This window comes from Gymnoscopelus microlampas, assembly GCF_963454915.1.
Source record: "Gymnoscopelus microlampas genome assembly, chromosome: 9".
NCBI classification, from domain to species: domain Eukaryota; kingdom Metazoa; phylum Chordata; class Actinopteri; order Myctophiformes; family Myctophidae; genus Gymnoscopelus; species Gymnoscopelus microlampas.
This window is the reverse complement of record NC_139946.1, coordinates 30995093-31020121: the sequence shown is the minus strand read 5'-3', so window position 1 is coordinate 31020121 and position 25029 is coordinate 30995093. Positions and strand designations below refer to the sequence as shown.

Genomic DNA, 25029 nt, shown 5'->3' with positions numbered 1-25029 from the left:
TGTAATCAATTATAACAAAATATCGATCAAATAAAAATTAATGAATGAATGAATAAACCTATTTTGGTCATGTATAGGTGGGGGAAAAGCACGCACGCACGCACGCAGGCACCACTCACACTACAGGTGGGATTGTCATATAAGAGAGGCATATTTGGAGAGAAGATAGAGAGAGAGAAACTCAGAGATAAATAATGCATTATTTACTCTCATGCAAACACTCAACTGAGGCTGACAGAGAGATAGACAGAGTCTAGACAGACGCACGCACACATACATACACTCATTCATGTACTCCCCCAGTGTACAGACAAACATGCACGCTACCACATAAACACAGGCACACTGATACAAATGCGCACACGTTGTAATACATAGTATTCTAGTATCTTAGTATTTGTTTAGTGTTAGTGTTTTTAATATTCTAGCATTTTACAATCTTGTTCTAGTGTGTCATGGATTTCTTTGTGTTATTTTGTGTCATGCTGCAAAACCAAGTGCCCCATTGATGATGATATTAATATCTGATCTTCAGTGTGAATGGAGCAAAGCATGAGATCATGGAAGCAAAGCTCCACAATTTGATGTGTTGTTGTGATGGCACATCCAGAAATCTGCTGTAGCCATTCATCTCCAGCCTATCCCCTCTCGCACACACACACACAAGGGTCTCAGTGGGGGGAGTAAGGTTTGGCAGTTTTCTGCTCTATGCACTGCTGAGAGCAAATGGACCTCATGCCTGAAAGTGTCTGTCAAGTCTGAGGTTTAGGACATTCACAGCAGATATAGTTGTACACATGCACGCACCAAGACACTCACGCTCGCACGCACGCACGTTTGTGGCAATAAAAAAAATCCCTCTTTTTCATTATTTACTACTTTAAGGATCCAGCACCCAGTTTTTATGAAATAACTGCAAGTTCTTGCAATCTTATTTCCTTCTATAAACACTTGCTTGTCTGGACTTTCCATAAAATACACAGTAAAATCCTTTGTGTTAATTTAACTCCAAAGAGCATACAAATGGAAGTTATGTTAACACTGAGCATTTTACTGTATAGGTGTGACTGTGGTCAGAAGGACAGTGTCACTTACAGTATCTGAGCGTAGCGGTCATTGTGTCTGGGTCTCTTTCTCGCTCCGCACCGCAGTAGCTCTGGATCACCTGCCAACTGACAGCAGACTACAGTGCGATCGATAGTGGCAGCGCTGCGCTGCAGCTGCACCCACTGATGCCAGCTGACTGGTTACTGTTTGGGCAAACTCCAATCCATTTAGTGACATCATGCATGTGCTTGTGTCAAGAGCTACTGTAACGTATGAATGCATAAGTCCCGCTACCTTCACATTCCCTGCTCTGAGCTGTAGGAGAGGAAACACCTGCAGCGCAGCACTGATGCAGGATAAATGTATGGTGGAGGGGTGGGGTTGCGGGATGGTACCGTAGTTACCTCTGAGAGTGCCACACCGACATTCATGGACAAGATTTGGGCCCCCCTTTGTCTAGATTAGAATCTGGGAGACTTGTTAGAAAAGTGTTATTTCTTGGGGAACAATATAGAGATGTACTGTATCTTTTGGGCCCAAAACAGGGACACCAGTATGAAAATAGTCAATGAGAAGATAAAGATTTGAATCCAAACTAGCAATGCAATATAACTAAGTGTACAGATGACCCTACAGTGATGGTGCTGATCTCAGAACGAGTCAGCACCCATGATGTGGAGAACCTGAGGAGGAACGGGCAACCTGAATAAGGTAAGCATATTGCCAATTGACAATAAAGGAGTAAAGGGAAAACTATACTGGGAAAGCTAGGAGAACTTAATACAAGGCAACAATAAGTCAGGAGACAAAGACTGGCATACACTCACATGACTACAATCAACAACCCAATAGAGAACTGAAGCAAACACAGGACTTTAATAGACACAGGACTAACTGGACACAGGTGAGAACCAAGGACAATTAACACATGATTGGCTGGAACAGAACAAGACACAGGTGAACTACAATTGCAAAGACATACTGGTGAGACAAGACAGGTAACAACAAGTAGGGCAGACAGGAAACACTACTACACAACAAGAGTAAGGAAAACCAAGGAAAAAAGGCAACAGAGTTACAACCAATACAAGACAAATACAGAACATAATGAACGGCCTAAAAAGGCCTAAAGAACAGTCCCTAGGAGTCCAACACCATATAAGGGCATTCAAGGTCCAAATAATAAAGTCACAGTCCACAGCCCGAGGAGCGGACCGTGACACACGCGGTCACATCTTTGCGACATCGACCGTGTCTGTAATCGCGCCGCTCGAACAAATATTTGATCTTCCGGTCTGAACGCGCCTTTAGGGTTCCTCACCTCAGGTGTGTGTTTATGCCAAGGAGCTGTACCTTGTGATATGAACTATAATTGATTATTAACTGTGCTTATAGTTTCCGCCACGAACAACATGAACTCAGGAACACGTCTCATGTTAATCATCCCTGAGGTTTTTCTCACTCTGGCATGCTAGATATTGCGATAGCAGATCATGCCGTATGAAATGTGTTGTGACCAGCAGAGAAAGCACAGACGTGTTACAGCTAATGAGACCTGGGCAGTGGTGGACACGGGTGACGGGTTATTGTTTGTTTGTGTAAATACAATTTATTTTCTTAACAGATAATTTATTCTTAACAGGGTGACCGGCAGGCAGACAGACAGACAGACAGACGATAAGTAAAATAGACAGACAGACAGATATGCACTCAATTAGAGGACAAGGAAAAAAGAGTGCGGGCCCTATTTTTGCCAGTGCCTTACCCATAATCCCTAAACCATTTTTACTATTTTTAAAAACATTTTCAAATAGTTCAACTAGCCAATCTACAAGCTCACAACGTGTCGATGTGGATCGGCTAGTTGAACTATTTGAAAATGTTTTTAAAAATAGTAGAAAACTAGTACTAGTACTATTCCTGTCTTACCTTACATGAAAGAGACCAAGACTCTTTCAAAGTGACACATCTATTTATAGGCCGCTATACGTCATGCGTCTCACTAGCCAATCAGAGCACACCCTTTCAACGTATTGTCACTGGTCACGTGAGGCTTGACCAATGTTAGCTTGGCCGAGGGGGGGGGGGCGGAAAGTGAAAACATAGTGTCCTGTCGGAGACAATGATAACGTTTAGGGATAATGGGTAAGGCACTGGAAAATAGGGCCCTGCGTCTTTAATAATTATTCAAAAGCTAGTGACTGGGCACCACATGTATGGAGCTATTACATAGCCTAGGGACAGCCGCTGCAAAGGATGGTTTTAGGGACAACCAGAAGCAACAAGTTAGCTGACCTCAAAGTTCTAGTTCGGGTGTACGGAAATGTATGGAGGAGCCAGGCCATTGAGTGCCTTAAAAACAACAAAAGCTTAAAATGAATTATAAAATACACAGGGAACCAGTGGAGTGCCTCTTCTTGCCTGTGAGGAGGCAGGTAGCACCGGTCCACTTACGGGTGGAAAACGTTGAGCGATGGCTCAGAAAGTGCTCTAGTGCTTTTCATTTTTGGACCTACAGTAAAAGGAGCCCAGTGTCCAGTGTCATAGTGCAGGTGCATGTCATTAAAAATGGAAAAGAGCTCCTCGGCACTGAGGGCACAATTTCCATCGAATTTACATGTCATTAAAACATAAAAAAAACAAGGGACAACTGGGATGCGGTTATCATGGAGCTAATCATGCGCTGGCGATGTGTGCGGGCGACATGTGCGGGCGCGAGATTGAACCCCTGAGCAAGGTATTCATGTGGTGAACAGGACAGGAAAGTGGTCTTAGCATATAGTAGTGCTGTACAGATTTAATTTACAGAGACAGCCCCTATGAGTCATCCTCATCCTCTGTATGCATTATGTGACACAATAACACACATACCTTTTATAAAGTGAAAACAAGCACAATAGTCCTTTCCTTTCCTGTTCTTTCCACTGCTCTCATCATGCTCATCTATTTATGATGACCGTCCATTATCCCAGATATTCTCATTCATCTCATTTGTCCCCATGTCATTATTCACATGAGAATAATCCCCTTCCATCCTCCACGGTGATACTAATTTAAGCCGTGAAGCGCTAGCGGGACCCGGACAATAGATGTTATATGCAGAATTAATATGCTGCTCCACCACCACTAAGACAGATAGGTAGAGAGAAGCCTAAAACAGACTCAGGCTGCCATTTAATCCATTAAGACCAGGAACGCATCTGTGTCATTTTAAGATTTCTTTGGCTATTCAAAAATAGCAGATACTGTACACAAGCTCATGAACTTGTATATCTGCTATTTTTTTATTATATATATATAGGTTTTAAAGCGAACATGTTTAACTCCGATCTGTGCTTCTGGGGGTCCCTGGAACAACATATTTTGAGATGGGGGTCCGCGGCCATATACATATCATTTTGGGGGTCCTTTCATGGAAAAGTTGGAGCACCACTGATATAGCAACATACTGTTAGGATTTAGAAAACATTTTATGTATATATGTATAGATATGTATTTGGCAGCGGACCCCATCTCAAAAACGCAAAGATTTGATTTACAAATGTTCGCTTAAAAAACGATATACATTCAAAGACGATTTGACGATTTTTCAAAAATAGCCAAAGAAATCTAAAATGACACAGATGAGTTCCCGCATTGAATGGGTTAACATCCCCCCAACCCCCTCCCACCACCTCCATCTTTCTGTCAGTTCATTCTTCGTCCAGTACTGTACCTCTGATTAAGATGCTGACTGCTGCAGTGCTGTGAATGCATCACCTAATGTTATCCAAGACAACACACACCAGCGGTTCAAAACCTTTTTTTGGATGTGAAAATGTTTTCAAAGCGCGGCCCACCCATCTGACCACTTAACACACCAGCCTATCGGCTGCCGTGTTAAGTGGTCAGTGGTGGTTTATTTTAATGGACAATAAATCGATTGTGTTCCGTCTTGGATTAATGCAACCAACGTAGTATACTTTATAAGTTCTAATTCATTAGTATCACTTTGAAACAAACACATTTGTCAAAGTTTTCAAGAAAATAATATACCATGTCATTTTCTTTTGTTTTACATACATTATTTGTTATATTAATGTGATATTATCCTTCAATCTTAAGTGTTTCGCCAATTATTTGGAGACCCACTTGTACCCTTGCAGTCGGGAATCGCTGACATACACAATGCACACTGGCTGTCTCTTGATGAGACATGCTGTATTGCTCTTCGGACACAGCATTACAGTATATGCAGAGTAGATGGAAGGAGCTGAGCAAGCAGTTTTTTGGCTCCACTCTCCTCCTAATTCTGAACTTAAGAACTTTCAACATGGCAAACATATTTCGACATGTCAATAGAGGTAAAAATGTACAAAGTGCAAAAGAAAAGAAAATAGCAGATCTACAAGCTCACAACACATCACATCGGCTATTTTTGCCATGCTACACCATCTTACGATGACATACTGTATAGTGTAAATCAGTCTTAAAGGAACACTTCACCTATTTTTTCATCTATCTATTTTCATTCATATCTTCATATAAGTGGTGCTCATTATAAGATGGTACCATTTCTGTCTATGTCTACTTGCTCTGGTGTCTCAGAGGTGGGCTGTAAATAATTTATGGGGATGATGTTGAAAAAAGTGAAATGTTCCTTTAAGTAGTTAAAGATCCACAACATGTTTGGTAGACAGACAGACAGACAGACAGACAGACAGACAGACAGACAGACAGACAGACAGACAGACAGCTCTGACAGAATTGCTGATGGCTACAGTTGACCCCAAGGGGCCTCCAGACAAAAATGCAAGCCCTCCAAGACAGAAGGAAGTGAGGTGAGGTGAACATTTATGTTTATACTCTATAGACATTCACTCTTGCAGAATCTGTCTCACACCGTCCCACAACAAATACACTTTACAAAAGCTTGTAAAGGGTCAAACAAACATATTTTCTGAAATCTGAAATGTATCAATTGCTAGTCAGTTGCATTGTGAGACAGCCATTATGTACTATAAGGTCTGGGATATTCATTGCATAGTCTTGTTATAACAGTGAGACTAACCACAATGTTTGCATATCTTTTCCTTGTTTTATTCTGTTTCACTGCCTTTTATCATTCACATACCTAAACTCCTATCATTCACATACCTAAAATCTGCCTTCCCCTCCCTTCCTCCCTTCCTCCCTTCCTTCCTTCCACCCCTTCTATCTTCCTCCATCTCTCTCTCCAGCTGGACCCTCTATGTTGTGAATTAATACAAAGTGACAAGAGAGCCCGTGGGACTGTATGCATGGACGTTTGTGTGTGTGCATGTGAAGATGCGTGAATATGAGACTTGACACATCATACAGCCATGAGTCACACTTCCTTCTCTCTCTCTCTCTCTCTCTCTCTCTCTCTCTCTATGTCTCTCTCTCTATGTCTCTCTCTCTCATGTGGTCAGTTCGGCTGACATGTGTTCCAATAGGCAGAAGACTTCAGCTGTGACGGCACACATAAGCCCTGCTCCTCTGCCGTGACATCAAGTCAGTGGAGAGCCAAAACGTGAGATGAGAACAGAGGAGACCTCCAAACTATCTTGAGAGGTGACTTGAGTTGGAGCCACAGGCCTCTTCCCTGGCACAGGTTTGCCATCTTGGTACAAAGGCTGGCTTGTTCACAAGCTCAATGCCAGGACCGCAACTGCCAAATGAGGAAGAGTGAGGTCTTTTGTATGGCTGGGTTCTTCGGCGCCACAAGCCCGTCTTGAGACGGCCTCTCTCTGCTTTTGTATTCTGCACAGGTAATTCCAGCAAATTCAGCCTCAGGTCAGACTACTGCACGCAGCAGTTCTCAGAACAGTGGATGTGCGTGCGTGCGTGAGTGTGTGCGTGTGCGTGAGAGAGAGAGAGAAGGGATGGGCATGAAAGACACACACACGCGCATGCACGCACACACACACACACACACACACGCGCATGCACGCACACACACACACACACACACACACACACACACACACACACACACACACACACACACACACACACACACACACACACACACACACACACACACACACACACACACACACACACACACACACACACACAAGTATTAATGTGTGTGCGTGCACCAGCCTTCCTGTCCGCCTGCGCGATATTACCAACATATCTCCTGGTTAACAGCCAACTCACACAGCTCTTTCTTCTTTCATTATCACCATCTTCAGGACGCTCTTGCAGTTTAAAAGCCCCTCCACACGCACATGCACACGCCTCCCCCCTCTCCCTCTCTCTCTCCATCACCTTCTCTGTTTTCCACTGAGTACTGCTTCTCAGTGTTCCTGTGTTTTGTATGAGAGTCTATAATGACTGGTGCTTCCTGGTGTTTGTGAGAAGGGCAGAGCTATTCACCCAGCTGACCTGGATTTCCAGACCAGTACTGGAGAGCTCTGCTCCCAGTGCCACCAGACTGGCACAGGGGAGGGGGGTAGTGGTGGGGTGGGGCAGTGATTCAAACGTTTTCATTTCAAGGACCTCCATGACACATGAGTGTACAACTCCATTTCGTTCCACGTGTACACTCTCAGAGTTACAGACCTGTAGCGGTCCATTTGGAACCCCGTCCAGGAACCCTGAGGTTCCCTGCCTGGATCCCACTTTGAGAACCCCTGGGGTAGGGATTGTGTGTCGGAACGCAGGCGGAACCCTTGTGTGAGAAAAAAACACAGCCTCTCAAATTGACCAGGCCTAATCAAGAGGCTCAGCCAGCAGAATTATCATGCATTTGATTCACTTGTAATTGCTGTTTTTGTTGGTTTGTTTTACAAACAATGCAAATCCCTCCCTAACAATCTCACTCCTGCAGGAACTGAGCACACAATACAATCCTCAGTAGCAGTTTAAACTCTGAGAGTGCAAACATGGACGCAAATGGACCCTTGTGGGTGAAATCCTGTTTTTGACCAGAATACTGTGCCGTGTGCAGCTGGAGAAAGGTCAGGTTCATCAGAGCAACAAACCGTCTGGTGAAAGCTGCACTGCCAGCAAGCTTTCCTTACCCCACACACACACACACACACACACACACACACACACACACACACACACACACACACACACACACACACACACACACACACACACACACACACACACACACACACACACACACACACACACACACACACACACACACACACACACACACACACACACTAATTTGGTGAGAAACTAAACAGCAAAATAGGGTGTAATAATGAGCAATACACTGAAAAGCAGAGAAGGGGTGTAGGAGGGCTTCAAAAGAAATGTGAGAAGAAAAGGATTTGTATCACGATATAAGTGGTGGCAGAGTAGTTCCGGAGAAGCGGACTGAGGGGCCCTGTCTTGCCCTAAGAGGACTGACCGTGGGTAGCTACTGGGACGTAAGTCAGGGCTTGATCAACCCCGGCTGGGTCACCTGGGCGAGGGTGTATGTTGCGAGACCCGAAACACCCGTCGACCCCAGGCTACAACACTGATGATACGTCCCAGGTGCATCCACGTGATGTTATTTATTTATAGTGATATGATGGGGGGGGGGGGGGGGGGCAGTTAGGGGTTAAGTGTCTTGCTCAGGGACACTCCAACACATAGACCTGGGCCGATAGGGTAACCCGTTACCCTCTGATTACCAGACGTCCTCTCATACCCACTAAGCTACAGCCACCCTTACTTCATGGTCAGGGTTAGGTCCTGGTGCCAATCCATTTGGGGAACCACTTATTACAGCTGTGGTTTTCAAAATGTTTTATTTCAAGGACTCCCTGTTTGGTATGCATTAGGTCACGGACCCCTATAACTCTCACATATTACGGACCTCTAAAGCCTGATTTATACTTAGTTGCACTCTGTGTTGTACAACGAAAATAGCAGATCTGCTAGCTCACAATGCATCAGATCATAATGCGTTGTGAGCTTGTAGATCTGCTATTTTTGGTGTGCAACACCAGTGTGCAACTAAGTATAAATCAGGCTTCGGGTAATAATTTACCATGGGGACCCCTTGGAACCCCCCGAAGGACCCCTGGGAGTCCCCGGACTACAATTTGAGAACCACTGCATTATACTCTATTATACATAATATTGTGGTGAAATAATCTACTTGAAATATAAGAGTTATCGGTAGGTCTTAGAGCCATGCGTCATAGCAGCAGGTCTAAAAGATGGGGATATTATAGAGCCCACATCTACAGTCAATACGGCTGCTACTGTATCTCTGAAAGCTCTGACTGCTATAAATCCTTAATGGCCTTTAAGTAAATATAGCAGATGGTGGGTGGGTCAAGATATGAAAAGAAAGCAATAGTGCTGTTGAAATGTCACATGGAAATGTAATTTCAGATCAGCCGCCTTTCAGATCGACTGCTGTCTCATCTGTATAGCTTTATGTCAGAGTGCTGAGCAAGGCATTATACTGTATGCAACAGAGCAGCTGTTAAGATTAAGGAGAGAATGCAGGCAAAGCAGAACAATAGCCTGGCTGGGGAAGAGTTGGCCTCTGTCCGGAATGGAGAACATAGGCTAGACACTAGCCTACAGTAGGCTTTTACACATGTGACTGGGATTTGTCATAATCGGTCGGGGCGGGGGGGGGTCGAATGAAAGCTATTTTTGGATGCGTTAACTCATGTAACAAAGAGGTGGACGGTATAGTTAACCGGCAAAAACACCGGTTCCATACACATATGTCGGTCTGTTGGTAGACTATGCTGATTCTGCTTGATGACCGTTTCAGCACCGGTACATAGTGGACAGTTCCACACGTGACGCTGCATTGATGTGGCTACAGTAGCTATATCTAGAAATCATAGGGATTCATGTGGGTTTAGTCAATACTAGTCATATTAAAACTGCTTAGGGATATTGACATAGGCTAAAGCCATGCTCGCATTAAACGCCGCGCAGAGCTGCAGCTTCAATATAACACAGCGTACCTTGGTGTCCATGGCAACAACGGAAACAATAACTCATATTTCCAGTTTAAGACGATATGACACGCATGGCATTGTCACATCTGTCACACCATTGTCACACAGCATGACCCTCACCGGGAACAGAGGAATGAACACAGGAACAAGTCCAACTGCATTTGTACCAGTCAGTCAGTCAGTGGTGAATCCAGTTCGTAGCCTATAGCCTACAACATGGCAACGCTGGCATTTTCCAATGTGGAACAACTATAGCCTGTATGAAATCAGAGATGCTCGTATGTGTCCCGAACATAATTAAGATATTTTCTCTTGACTGTCCCCTGACTGCATATCATTGTCTGGTTTCAATAAAGCCGAATTCTCATTAGCTCAGCTGAGCTCACAATGCATGAGTCACGGTGTAGTCACCATCACGGCACTAGCCATGGATCACACGACGGTCGTCTGTCAAGACCGTCATGGATGAACTTCAACCTGGTGTTTGCACTTTTCCCCTTTTTGGCCCGTACATCTATATAAACGTTCAAATATAAAGTATTTAACCCATGGCAACGGATGTTGCAATTATGTATGGGCCATCAAAAGTACCTGTATCTTCCATATTGTTCAATAAAAAGCATTTTATTACAATCAGTGGCCATTTTCTCATCAATGCTTCAGAGTGCAATACACCTCCCAACCAGTAGGGTCAAGTGGTTGGAAGCATATGGCGATTCGTAGAAAATGGCCAGCAATCGGATTGAACTGCTTTTTATTGAACAATACGGAAGAAACGGGTACGTTTCAGAATCCGTACATATTTGTAACATCCATGGCCATGGGGTCAATACTTTATATTTGAAATGTGAACGTTTATGTAGATGTACGGTTCGTCAATGGATAAAGTGTAAACACTAAGGTTGAAGTTCATCCATGACTGTCTTGATATATTCAGGGCTACCACGGCACTAAGGCGCAGCTCAGCACCATGGATAACGTCAGACCAGCATATTTTGTCCCCAAGTCACGCTTGATTTGTGACAGACAGCTGTCACGAAACAGTTTCAGTCACGATAACATTCCCCATAATATTTCCGCAGATATATAGACACTGCATGGTGACAATTGTCTCTGTTCGGATGGAGCGCTACAGTGCTACAGCCTTCCTACCTGTCTCCAGGTGCAGCGAGATCCTCGCCTCGTTGATATAAGGCGTATCGCTCTTGGACCGGACCCTTCGGATCGGCCGACGGTCCACCACGTCCTCCGGAGCCGCCGCCATGTTCTGGCCAGGCCGGGCAGCGTCCACCACGGGCGACCGGCGGGGACTGCGAGAGACTTGGCGCCGCCGCCACACACACACATGCACCCCGAGGCAGACGGTGTAGGAGGGGCGATTATGATGATGATGATGATGATGATGATGGAGGAGGAAGAGAGAGAGAGAGAGAGAGAGAGAGAGAGAGAGAGAGAGAGAGAGAGAGAGAGAGAGAGAGAGAGAGAGAGAGAGAGAGAGAGAGAGAGAGAGAACTGTGTGAGATGATCAAACGTTTGCAGTTAATTTATTTTAAGTGGGCGCCACCTGCATGCACACAAAAGGTATTTTACAGTAGCCTATACAGTACTGTATAGCCTACTCTAGTAGTAGGCCTATGCCCTCAGTGCATCGCAAAACCATGAGTGCACTTAACGCTATATTACCAAACGATTCTACTATAGCCTAGGCCATATGTGTGTGCGTGCCCCTACAGAAATAAGGTGAAAATAAAACTACTTTAGCATAACAGCCCCCCCTGCTGGTTATGCTATTTTTGTTACATCCATACCAAGTAATACAATACAATTCATACAATACAATACATCCCATTGGCGAGTAATCTTCCTCCAGTCCTGTTGGGCGCACTCTAATTCCACTTTAGCCTCTATAGTGGCTGTTGCTGGGACAGATATTGTGTGTGTGTGTGTGTGTGTGTGTGTGTGTGTGTGTGTGTGTGTGTGTGTGTGTGTGTGTGTGTGTGTGTGTGTGTGTGTGTGTGTGTGTGTGTGTGTGCGCGCGCGCGTGCATGTGCGTGTGTGCGTGCGTGCGTGTGTGTTATATATACTAGCCATGCCCTTGGATCAAGACTATCATGATGTATTTTATCGATTTTGACATTTGCATAAGATATGAAAGCTAAAGTCAGACTTGATGAAATACATCATATGATGGTCTTGATCCAAGGCTATATACACACATATAAGCAGTGACAAATCGGAAGAATCAAATGGAAGATAATCCTGCTGAAGAATGGGATGGGATAATATGGGGGGGAATATTACGATAAATAAGGATTTATTTAATTTCCTTTAATCGGTAAAAATGTTATTCTTTTTTTATTTTATGTAATGAACACTGAATGTAGTATTTCTGAAGAGAACAGGACTGATGGGAAAACTAGAAAAAGTGCTCCTCGGAGCACAGGTCTCCTCCAGGTCAGGTAGGTTATACGGAAATCGCACGCTGTGTGTTCATGATTTGAGGCATTTTGTTCAAAACGCGGAGCACTCCTCCTGCCAACTTTGCCTTTCGGCCTGGCGGAGACAATGACAGACTGGACGATGTAGGATCTAAATATTTCCAGAAGATGGCAGTGATGCAACATAAGGATGCAAGCTGCCCTTACGCTCAAAAGAAGAAGTGGTTCCTTGATTTCCTTCCTATTTATAGTAATAATAACAGCTCTATGTATTGTTAGTAGGTTGATGGTGCAGACAGTTGACAGACAGCTGCCTGTGGACGACGTCAGTCTAAAGGTAGTTCACAAGAGTTGACACATTAATTCAGCTTCATAACTGAAACAATATGCTACTCTAACCACGGTGCTTAACATTTTAACTGACATCTGACGGGTTGGTGCACCGAAACAACACTGCTAGCATGGTAACGTTAGCCACCAGCTGTTAGCTGTAGTGTGTGTGTGTGTGTGTGTGTATTATCACAGCCATTCTAGGGCTAGTTTGCTCTCAGAATGCTGAAAGTTACAGTACAACCACCAGTCAGCATAATGTCCATGTACAGTACTCCACTCCACATGTAACAGTTGTTTCTCTGAGAGTCTGAATACTGGATTTAGCAGTTTGCAAAAAAACACAAAGTACAGTTCTGTACAAAAGGATGCTAAAAAAAGATTAGACCCAAGATAGCACTAATGGAAATGGGTCCCTCCTGTGTATTCAATTCATCGAAACATTTAGTGACAGACACATACAATACTATGCAAGAACATCATATTAACGAGTAGTAATACAAAAGAGAAATATGGGGCAGGGGGTGACCTGTCAAATCCATAGACGTATGACTATGTTTATTGTTGTTGATTGATTGAATACTTTATTAGTCAGGAATGTAAACAACAGCACTAGGTACTGTACAGTCAGACATTTAGGCTAAATGGATAACACAAAAAGTCCTGGGAGTGGGGACTTGTTTCCATTGTGCTTCCTATGTATTCAATTAATCAACATCTCATAGAAATAACACAATAATGCATATTGTCAACAAATACAAAACACTGCATGTACAAAGGAGGAAAGGGAGAAATGTCCCCAGTGGTTCTCAAACCCCCCATAACCCTTTTCTCGAGTGTAATGTACATTTGTACACTCAGAGTTAAGGCACTTACTTGGAACCCCCTCAAGGAACCCTGAACCACACTTTGAGAACCACTGGTTTACGCTGATTGCTCATATATATTCTCCCCTGACCCCAGAACCCTGATGATCTTAAAACGGCTCACCAGTAGAAGCACAATAACCTCTCAGTTGTTGTGTGCCTGCCTGAGAAACCCCTGGAATAGACCAGACATGACCCGGCCCAGTTCAGGTACAGTACCTGTACAATACAGTGTGACGTCACTTCTTCGTATCATTCACTGCATGATCCCTGGATGCAGTTGAATCAGTAGCATTTAACCCATTCAATCCGGGAACGCATCTGCAAATGTCTTCTAAATCTTTTTTTCTGAAAAACCTATGTTGCTGTTCAGTGGTTCTCAAACTTTTTCAGAATTGTCAAGGACCCCCAAAATTATATGTATTTGGCCACCGACCCCCATCTCAAAATATTTAGTTCCAGGGACCCCTTGAAGCAAAGATTTGAGTTAAAGATGTTCGCTTTAAAAAATATACACATTCAAAGATTTGCACACATTTTTACGATTTTTCAAAAAATAGCAGATCTACAAACTCATAGCTATGAGCTTGTACATCTGCTATTTTTGAATAGCCAAAGTATAAAAACTAAAATAGCTCAAATCTAAAATGACTCAGATGCGTTCCCGGATTGAATGGGTAAACTGTTCATTGAATAGATACAGTACACTGATGTCATACCCCCAAATATGGGGACCCCCAAATTGATATGTGTTTTGGCCGCGGACCCCCATCTGAATTTCTTTTGTGCCAGGGACCCCCAGAAGAGAAGATTTATGCAAAAAAAAAAATTGCACACGTTTTTGATATTGTTCATAATCATTAAAAAATAGCAGATGTACAAGCTCACACATCGAACTTGTAGATATGCTATTTTTGAATAGCAAACATGTAGATGGATAAAGTGGTTAAAATTACTGTGACGCTTTATCAACTACTTTTGCTGGGGACCCCCTGGAACCCCCCAAGGACCCCTGGGGATCGCGGGACCCCACTTTGAGAACCCCTGATGTCTGGTGTGTTTGTACTTGTACGTCTTTGTGTATGTGAATTTGTGTGTGCTTGCATCTACTATATGTGTCTAGATGTGGCAGCATTCAGGAAGCTCTTTTCCAAGGCCAAGCACGTAGCCATTTTGACTGGATCAGGGGTGAGTGCAGAGAGTGGGGTCCCCACCTTCAGAGGAGAGGGGGGATACTGGAGGAAATGGCAGGCACAGGTAAGGCAAGGCAGGTTTATTTGTATACAGCACATTTCAACAAGGAAATTCAAGGAACACATTATAAACCATATTATTAACCATTATAAAATGAACCTACAGTGGTTAGCACTTGAGAATGGCAGTAATACCATCTGAGTGCCTCTGTGGTGCCACAGAGGCGCCACTACTACTTGGTGGTGCCGCATTTGACACCTTTTTTTAAGGTGTAGTGTGGCTGAACGGCCACCATGTGGCACATGTGAGTTCATGAACTCTACAGTACAGTATTAGCAACAGGGGAAGGGTGAATGCATTTAAAGTTAATGTTATTTTTATTTTTTGTAAACATAGAAAATAAGGGAATGAGTCGTTAGGATGAATTGAAAAGCAATTATTTCTTTAAACACAACTGTGTTTCATGGTGGAAGAAGTGCACAGACATTTTACTTAAGTAAAAGTAGCAATACCACAATATAAAAATACTCTATTTTTATATTTACTTATTTTTAAATATACTTACCAAAAGCTAAAGTTCTATAATGTTTGAAAGTAGCCGATCTAGCTTGTAGATAGGCTATTTTCAAATGGCTGTGGCATAAAATAGGGCTAAAGTGGTTAATATGTATGTTTTATTATATAACAATTTATATCTGCAAAGTAACTAAAGTTTTCAAATAATTGTAGTAGTGGAGTAAAAGTACACTATTTGCCTTTGCAGGTATAGTGGAGTAGAAGTGAAAGTGCACTAATACTCCTGTACAGTAAAAGTAAAACACCTCAACATGTTTCCCAAGGTTCTATGCAACCCAAGCAAGAATCATACCCTGACCTCTAACCTTGGGGGACCATCTCACTAATCACTAGACCACTGGTACAGTAGACATGATGGCTGTATGTGATTAGAAGGCACTACACACAGAATGGGGCATCTCACTTCCAGCTGTAACAGTGCAATGTTACTTGAGTAAAAGTACCACGGTATTGGCATCAAAATATACTTAAAGTACCAAAAGTACTAAAATGTTTTAAAGTAGCCGATCTACCTTGTAGAACGGCTATTTTCAAATGGCTGTGGTATAAAATAGGGCTAAAGTGGTTAACATGTATGTTTTATAATATAACAATTTATATCTGCAAAGTAACTAAAGCTTTCAAATAATTGTAGTGGAGTGAAAGTACAATATTTGCCTCAGATGTAGTGGAGTAGAAGTAAAAGTACAGTAATACTCTAGTAAAGTAAAAAAAACACCTCAACATTATTCACATGTAAGTTCTAGGCACCCTAACCTGGAATCGAACCCTACTCTGTAACTTGTAAGACCACTCTCTACTCCACTATACTACTGGTACAGTGATAAGTCTGTGGGGTCAGGACGTGTCTGGTTCTCTATGTTCTGTGCACTACTCCTTGGAAAGTCAGATAAAAAGCTTGCAGCTCCCAAAGCTGCTACTTTCTGAGAGTAATAATAATAATAATAATGGATTTTATTTATAACGCACTTTACATTTTGTTACCAAACCAGAGAGAGAGTGGATACATACATTTTTAGGCTACCCTCTCAGAGATAAATCAACAGAGATTTTATCCTCACACACGCACACATTTGTATTTTTGTTTGACTACATGTTTTCAATTGCACTTTGTTTTCATTACATTTTTAGAGTTTGTCTCTCTGTCTTCAGTACTAACTGGGCATCGACTGCATTTTTAAGGTCAACCCCAAATGCATCAAATTCTCTCTGATGGGATGTTTGTAAGTCTGATGAATCTTTCTGATGCTTCTCTGTCAACGTCACCAGTTGAGTCCCGTTCCTTCATTAGAGCTTTCATAACTTTTGATGAATGATTAAGCAAAGCTGATTCAGAATGATTAGCAACCAATCTGAATCAGTTTTCATTTCTGTCTCCACACAGCCGATGACAACAGCAGTTGTAGCAATGCAACGTGTTGTGAGCTTGTAGATCTGCCATTTTCACTATTCTGAGCTTGTTGAATATTGCCCCTGACTACCCTTACAATAATACAACTAAAATTAACACTGAAACTAATTTAAAAACTCAACTAAAACTAAGCCTTTTCACAAACTGAAAACGAAACTAGCAAATCCACTTAAAATCAAATGAAAACAAACTGCAATTGAAAAAGTGTGCTTGTGTGTGTGTGGGGGGAGGGCACAACTTCTGGGCTCTAAGTCCATTGTGATGACAATGACGTGTGGCTATAGACAAACAAAAGACCCTGGCCAAGGTGCTAAACCAGTTAATTTGCATGTCGTTGACAGACAGACTGATAGCAGAGATTTTCTGTGGATCCCAGCAATTCTTCAGATGAAAACTCTCATTCTCTCTCTGTTTTTCCAACCATGAAAAGTGTTTTGATTGATTGAATACTTTACTTAGAAGTTTGCAGACAAAAAGCACATGAAAGTACAGTTCAAATCCAAGGTCGACTAAATAGGAAGCTGGCTTCTAAATAGGAATAAGAAAGCCATATGGCTTGTTTAAATTGGGGTCCTTAGTTAGTTAGTACATTATACTCTCCTGTGTTCATTTAACTCTGTTTCACATTCTAAAACAATATAATTGTGCCGGACAGTAGTTTATAATGCTTTTAGTTGACTACTATAGTTACTAGTTACTGCTCTCAGACAGTAGCAGCTTTGGGAGCTGCAAGCTTTTTACCTCTGACTTTCCACACACGTCCTGACCCCTCAGACTTATCACTGTACCAGTAGTGTAGTGGAGTAGAGGTTGCCCTTACAATTTACAGAGCAGGGTTTGATTCCAGGTTGGGGCGCATAGAAATAATGAATAATATTGAGGTGTTTTTTACTTTATTGGAGTATTACTGTACTTTTACTTCTACTCCACTACATCTGCAGAGGCAAATATTGTACTGTTACTCCACTACAATTATTTGAAAACTTTAGTTACTAGTTAGGCTACTTAGGCTAAGTAACATTTTGAGCTACGAACATTATTAGTCGTGTACAAAGCAGGCAACAAAGGTTGCCAAAACAGTTACAGAAGTTATTTAATTTGAACTCACAGGAAGAGGCCAACAGAAGAAGATGATTTTAAACATCTGTTTACTCGAACAACATTAAAACAAAGGGGAAAAATGATCAAGTATGAATTGGATGGTTAATCTTCATTTTTTTTGGTCATTGATGTTGTTGTTGTTTTTTAGTTCAGCTGGAAGTTAGATGCCCCATTCTGTGTGTAGTGTCTTCTCATCACATAGCCTACAGCCACTTTGTCAACTGAACTGATGGTATAGCGGTTAGTCAGATGTGTCTGAGAGGTGAGAGGACGGGGTACAAATCCCGCTTGGGTTCCATAGAATCTTGGGGAAAATGATGAAGTGTTTTCTTTTTACTGTACTGGAGTATTAGTGCACTTTCACTTCTACTCCACAACGCCTGCAAAGGCAAATAGTGTACTTTTACTCCACTACTACAATTATTTGAAAACTTTAGTTACTCTGCAGATATAAATTGTTATATAATAAAACATACATATTAACCACTTTAGCCCTATGTTATACCACAGCCATTTGAAAATAGCCGATCTACAAGCTAGATCGGCTACTTTCAAACATTGTAGAACATTAGCTTTTGGTAAGTATATTTAAAAATAAGTAAATATAAAATAGAGTATTTTTATATTGTGGTATTGCTACTTTTACTTAAGTAAAATGTCTGTGCACTTCTTCCACCATGAAACACAGTTGTGTTTAAAGAAATAATTGCTACTTTCAAAGCCCACTGAGTGCAATTTACCAAAATACTTCTTGATAATATAACCCATACAATTATTTGTTTCACTTCTCAACAAGTTCAGCTTCAATTGCAGCCTCTGTTGACTGGAAGCAGCCCTGTCTCAAATAGACACAACATGCCTGTGTCTGGGCATTAGTTGCTCTCTACCGCCATCTAGTGGCACCACAGAGAAAAAAGCGGTACCGCAAAAGTAGGTGGTACCAGAGAGGCGCCAGAGGGGTGCCACCCCTGACATTCTGAAGGTACAACCACTGTAAACCATTCAGTGCTTTGTAAGCCAACAGTAGTATTTTGAAATCAATTTGACATAAATGGAGCCCGTGTAAAGATCTAAGAACTGGTGTGATATGCTCCACGTTCTTGGTGTTAGTAAGGATCTGCAGCATTCAGAATAAACTGCAGACATCTATTAGCTTTTTTAGGAAGACTTGTAAAGACACTGTTACAGTAGTCAAATCTACAGAAGATGAATGCATGGACACATTTTTTCCAAATCCTGAACTTATTGAGAAACATAGCTAGTAAAAAAGGCATGTTTTTGCGATTGTGTTTCTCATTTTCTGGTCTCCACCAAGCAGTACCTACAGAACTTACGTAACCCGTATCCTCCTTCCATCTACATTTCTTGTGTCTGCCTCTCTGTCTATCTCTCACTCTCTCCATTCTGCTAGGAATTGGCCACTATGGAAGCCTTCTCCAGGAACCCGTCCCGTGTGTGGGAGTTTTACCACTATCGCCGTGAGGTCATGTTGAGCAAGAATCCTAATCCCGCCCACTTGGCCATTGCTGAGTGTGAGGAGCGACTGGCCAAACAAGGCCGGAGGGTCACTGTCATCACTCAGAACATTGACGAGCTCCACCGCCGCGCCGGGTCCAAACATGTCCTGGAGCTCCACGGTACGTAGCAGAGAACAAACATTATTGTTCAATACCAGTATCTGATCATTTGAAAAACACTCGGCTGATACCAACTGATTCTTCCATCAATTTCAGTTTCACCTCCAAATAAACCTGCAGGTCTGACTCTTCATAGTCTGGAAACCCTCGATAGCTATACATACGCATAATGGAAATATACAGTATGGCAAATAAGGGTTGTTTTGGGTACAAGTAGACTATCGATGCATCTCCGTACTAATGGCTGAACTGTATATTGACACAACCCTATTAAGCAGAATGAAAGCACTAAGCCCCTTCGCTGCTTGGGGTTTGTATGCACATAAAATGTAACTGCTGGATGTCTGAACACTGTACTGTACTTCAGCTTATTTTCTGTCAATTTTGGCTATGCTTGCCTTCTTCCCCTCCCATCTTCACATTTTGGTGTTTGGGAATCCAGGCAGTCTCTTCAGGACACGCTGTATGAGCTGCGGCCATGAAACAGCCAATCACAAAAGCCCCATCTGTGCTGCCCTGGATGGCAAAGGGTAAGAGCTTCAGTTGCAAGAGGTTTGTTGCCTCTGTAGACATTTCCTCCAAATGTGTTGCTAGAAAAATGTTATGTTCACATTGACCATGTTCAGTACAGTACCATGTCATCATCCATCACCCACACCACATTCATTCTTTTTTTTTACTAGTTTTTGAATCTTGTGTCTATGGCACATGAGCAACCTTAGGTACTTAGATACTTCACATTTGCTAAATTAAATGGCCAAATACATAATTGACTTGGCCATTTATTTTGCCAAATTTGCCTTTGCCTTCATCACTGAGCTAGATTTAAATCAAATGAATACACAACTATACCCCACAAGACACAAGGACAACATAACATGTCTTCCCAGATGTGTTCCAGTCCACATTTAGAAAATAAAGTACTATTTCTGGTTGAGCATAAATAAAACTCCTTTAGCTCGAGCCACACTAGACTGTTGATCAGAATCAAAAGGGTTATGCATTTATGAGACTTGGTCCTTGGAGTTTGACATATTTAAGTACATCTACACTGGAAATAACTACACATGCTATTTACAGCTATACGTGTAATTGTAAACCAACAAACGTATCTAAATATCTCCTCAGTGCTCCAGACCCAAACAGCAGTGATGCTGGGATCCCAGCTCAGGACCTGCCCAGGTGAGATACACACAGATGTTCTCTACACAGTTGTTTCCGTATTAAAGGGTCTACACCATGAATTTAAAAAAAAATAATAATATTTAATATCATATTGTTTATGTCCCTCAAACGTTTTTCAAAAGGTTTGAGCCTAAATCAAGCCTCAGATATACTCATTCCAACTAACTTCTCTCTGGCTTATAAAGCACTTTCACCTGCAATACCACATTGTCCTGTTTGGCACGGGGCACTATTGAGCCAGTTTGTATGCATGTTATCTCCTGGTTCTGTGTGGAAAAAGTAAAAAAAAAATATGAAAAAAATTAGATTTTTTTTTAAGATTTTTTTTTTTTTTGGAACTGAAAAACGGGAGGAATGACGTGACGTAGGCAGGGGGAACAAATCTGACGGACTGTTTTCAGACCAATTTACATAAAAACCACAGATAGCCTATGAAAGCCTGCATGCTCGAAGTCGGGTATTTTTTGGAACAGAAGAGAGGACCAAAAACACACAAAAATGAAGAAAAAGTTCAAATTCATGGTGTAGACCCTTTAAATCTGGTGCTTCACCCAGTCAAGCAAAGCTATGAGTAACTGAACCGGAACCAGCCCTGGGTATGCCCTCTTTGGGAAACCAGGACTACAGTTATGTTATTCCGGTTTTCTTATAAATGATTTCAAACACAATGCCTTACCTCACTCACCATGTTTGTCTTTCTGATTGCATGTGATCCAGGTGTGAGCAGGAGGGCTGTCATGGTCTCCTCAGACCCGCTGTGGTTTGGTTTGGAGAGACGCTGGACTCTGACGTCCTGAGCCTCGTAGAGAAAGAGCTCGAAGACTGTGACCTCTGCCTTGTGGTAGGTCTCTGTCCAAGACAAGTAAAACCTTTTTTCCTGGGCTATTCAAATAGGCTAACCAAAGACACCCCTGCAATAAACGTGTCTTACTTTGGGTAATTTGAAGCGCCCTGATGAAAATGTTTTACTAGACAGACATACACCATTGTCCCTTGTCAGGGACCGAGTTGGTCGGAAGGAGAGACACAGGGAAACTTGGTTGTTTGGTTTAAAATAATGTTCCTTTTTTGGTATTTATTTTTCTTTCTTTTTGTGTTTCATTTGAAAATAATGGTTTAACAGATAACAAACAATAAATGTGCTCAAAATAAACAAATCAAACTAAATAGAAAAGCAGGACTGAACAACACAACTGAACTGAAAACTGAACTAACCTGAATGACACAGGAGGTGGACATATATAGGGACGGGTCAGACCACTGTTAACACAAAAGGGGGAAAAGACAAAGACTACCATTGAAACACACTCAAAACCCCTGCCCCACCCCATGGTACAGAGGGACTGTGGTGCAGTCCAATTTCTCCAGATTAGCTGTAGATCTGGAGCAGCTGATCCCCATTGCTTTGGCCAGCCCATAATGTCCATATATGTCAGTCAGCAACCTCCCACAGCACTGGTAACTCAAAGAAAACTCATAAATTAACTCATAGAAAACAACTAAACAATAAATGGTGTCATTTCAACTGGTCAATAATGAACAACTGAAAATAAACACACTAAATACATAAAGCAAAAGGAAGATTACCATAAATTATAGTCTCTATGTGTGGCTGCTGAGTCAGCCATCACACCCCTGGACCACAGTGGTGTTTTCTCACTGTAAACCACTTGATCTCTGCTCTCTTGTCCACTGCAGGTCGGCACATCGTCCATTGTGTACCCTGCAGCCATGTTTGCCCCTCAAGTCGCAGCTAGAGGGGTCCCTGTGGCTGAGTTCAACATGGAAGATACTCCAGTCACCATGCGCTTCAAGTCAGTGTTTCACTCACTCACTCACTCACTCACTATTCACTTGCCGTTTCCAAAACGTCTCTCTCCCCACTCGCACTTCACTATGGAGTGTCACTCTAGAGTGTCATTCTACTGTACATGAAGTAACACGCACAGTTCTGGAGGGCTTATCTAAAAATCACTGGTTTTCCACCTGTGGGCCGGGGCCCACTTGCAATACCCTTGTTGCCCACCAGTGGGCTCCCAAATAATTGGCATGTATGTGGTCAGATTTTCAAGCGGGCCCTGATCCATAAAAAGCCAGTGGGGGACCCCGCTCAACTAAGTATATATAGGGTTTAAAGGGGAGTATTTAAATAAATGGGTGTACTGTAGGTCAGCCTTGCTACGCTTCAACGGCAGCAAGAAGCAGTTGTCACCATGGTTAATAGGAGTGGACAGGACGAGCCACTCAGTCACTCTTCCCTCTCAATCTCTGCATTAGCCTCTCTTGCACACACACACACACACACACACACACACACACACACACACACACACACACACACACACACACACACACACACACACACACACACACACACACACACACACACACACACACACTGTTCAGATTAATTAATTAATCAGATTTACACCCTAGAGAGCACTCTGACATGTGTATTTGTGTGTGTGTGTACACGTATGTGTGGATTTTAGGTTCCACTTCCATGGCCCCTGTGGGACCACCCTGCCCCCAGCACTCGCTCGCCACGAGGTCGAGGGCAATTGAGGAAGAATCCCGGAATCTTACTAGTCTCAGGCATGCGTCACTTTATATACTGTAGATCAGACTGTCTAATGCTTAAGGGCTTTATTGGAACAAGTGCACATGAAGGATGCCGGGATGAATAAGACCCATGAAACAAATGTCGAGACAGCATTTATAACCCATAATCCAGTGAGAGAAGCTCCCTTGTATATACCCCTTGTCTGGTGTCAAATCCACTGGGAATATTTTCTCAAATCCGCATCCTCACAGAAATATAGGCTTGTGGACAGCCAACAGCACCAATACGAAAATCAACAATGGCGGTGGTGAAGGGCTTGCCTGACTTGGATGCAATGACATCAGTTGTAGCTGATTTGGAGATTTGTATACAATTAAAAGCAGAACAGCATATCGCTTTCAAGACCTTTCTGCAGGGAGATGTAATTGCCCTCCTGCCTGCCTGATTGGTTTAACCCAATCCAATCGTGCTGTGACTCATTGTTTTTAATTAACTCCAGACACCAGACTAAAATTGTTGTAGGATAGACCTCTCCAGGCAAGATTAAGAAAGTATGACAAAACTCACTACTACTGCGCTAACTGCCAGAAAATAGCCAACTTCCTATGGTTTAAAATAATACTTAAAATCACAGTAAAACAAATGCCTTTGTTGTTTTTAAAAGCAGGATTTATGAACAAGATGGCCGTAGCAAATAATTACTATTCGTTAAATAAACACCATATATCATTCTTGCAGCCTTTACTGCTACAATTAATGCATTTTAGAGTTATGACGGCAGGGGGCAGTGTTTAGTTGCCAGTGCTCCAGAGGAAAAACCTGATTCACTCCAAATGAACTGGTTTGTGCCTGGGATATGTGTTTTATGGCGTATTATCCTAGTTACTGTATAGTACTGTATATGGGTTCATTTTTGATAAAAGGTTGAATTGGTAAGTAATGACTTGCTCTGCTTTGGTTAGAGCTGTAATGTTAAGTCTGATAGGATTTGGGTGTGTATTTTCTAGAAGTGTTATATAGTGTCATTGCCATGTGTCTGAATAGTGTTGGAACCAAATGAAGTGTGCTCAAATCCAATGAGATAAAGCTGTATTCCTACTCACTGATGAGACTCTGAATTCATTGGTTCCTAGATTGTGTGAATTTTATTGATTATACTTCAGATGGAAATCCTATACAAGGCACTCAAGGCAGCTTGAACCACCATGATTTTGATCTGTGTCTGTGTTAGTTGTGCTGGTGATGGTATTGGTGTGTGTATGTGTGTAGTGATAACATTTTACTCCCCACTCCTTTGGGGTATTTTTGTCACTGCACATCTGCACTTAACATACGTGAAATGTGTCCTGCATTTACCCATACTAACTTATTAGAGCTATTAATACAGTGATAGCCAAGTGTCTTGCTCAGGGACACGTTGACACCCACAGACTGGGCGAGCAGGGGGTGAAATGGGGACCTTCTGATTACCAGATGGCCTCTTTACCCACTCAGCTATGGCCACCCCTATTTAGGTGTGTGTGTGTGTGTGTGTGTGTGTGTGTGTGTGTGTGTGTGTGTGTGTGTGTGTGTGTGCGCGCGCACACACATGTGTGCGTGCGTGTGCCTTTCTGTCGTTGGTGATATTCCACTCTGGGTAAAGATGGGATTGTGTTTGTCACCTCCTGTCCCCTCCCCCTTCCATCATTTCAGACTAAACACACACACTGCACACAGGCCCAGTCCTGTCTGTTCTTGTG

General features: G+C 42.5%; 2 protein-coding genes across 3 annotated transcripts in view; one reads left to right on the top strand and one right to left on the bottom strand.

Annotated features, from left to right (window-relative positions):
• The window catches only part of phactr1 (phosphatase and actin regulator 1), a 40146-nt gene extending 28828 nt beyond the window's left edge, over positions 1 to 11318 (bottom strand). For both annotated transcript variants that reach the window (XM_084067728.1, XM_084067729.1), the window contains exon 1: positions 11142 to 11318. In XM_084067728.1, coding sequence (XP_083923854.1) covers positions 11142 to 11253 — 112 coding nt within the window. In that variant the 5' untranslated portion in view covers positions 11254 to 11318. The remainder of the gene's footprint in view (positions 1 to 11141) is intronic.
• Positions 11319 to 12655: 1337 nt separating this feature from the next.
• On the top strand, positions 12656 to 24394 carry sirt5 (sirtuin 5). Its single transcript, XM_084067730.1, has 9 exons — positions 12656 to 12764; positions 13721 to 13833; positions 14747 to 14880; positions 19317 to 19542; positions 19985 to 20072; positions 20671 to 20724; positions 21445 to 21568; positions 22426 to 22541; positions 23220 to 24394. The coding sequence occupies exons 2-9, from the start codon at positions 13728 to 13730 to the stop codon at positions 23290 to 23292; spliced, it is 921 nt and encodes a 306-aa protein (XP_083923856.1). The 5' UTR covers positions 12656 to 12764; positions 13721 to 13727; the 3' UTR covers positions 23293 to 24394.
• Positions 24395 to 25029: the final 635 nt, after the last annotated feature.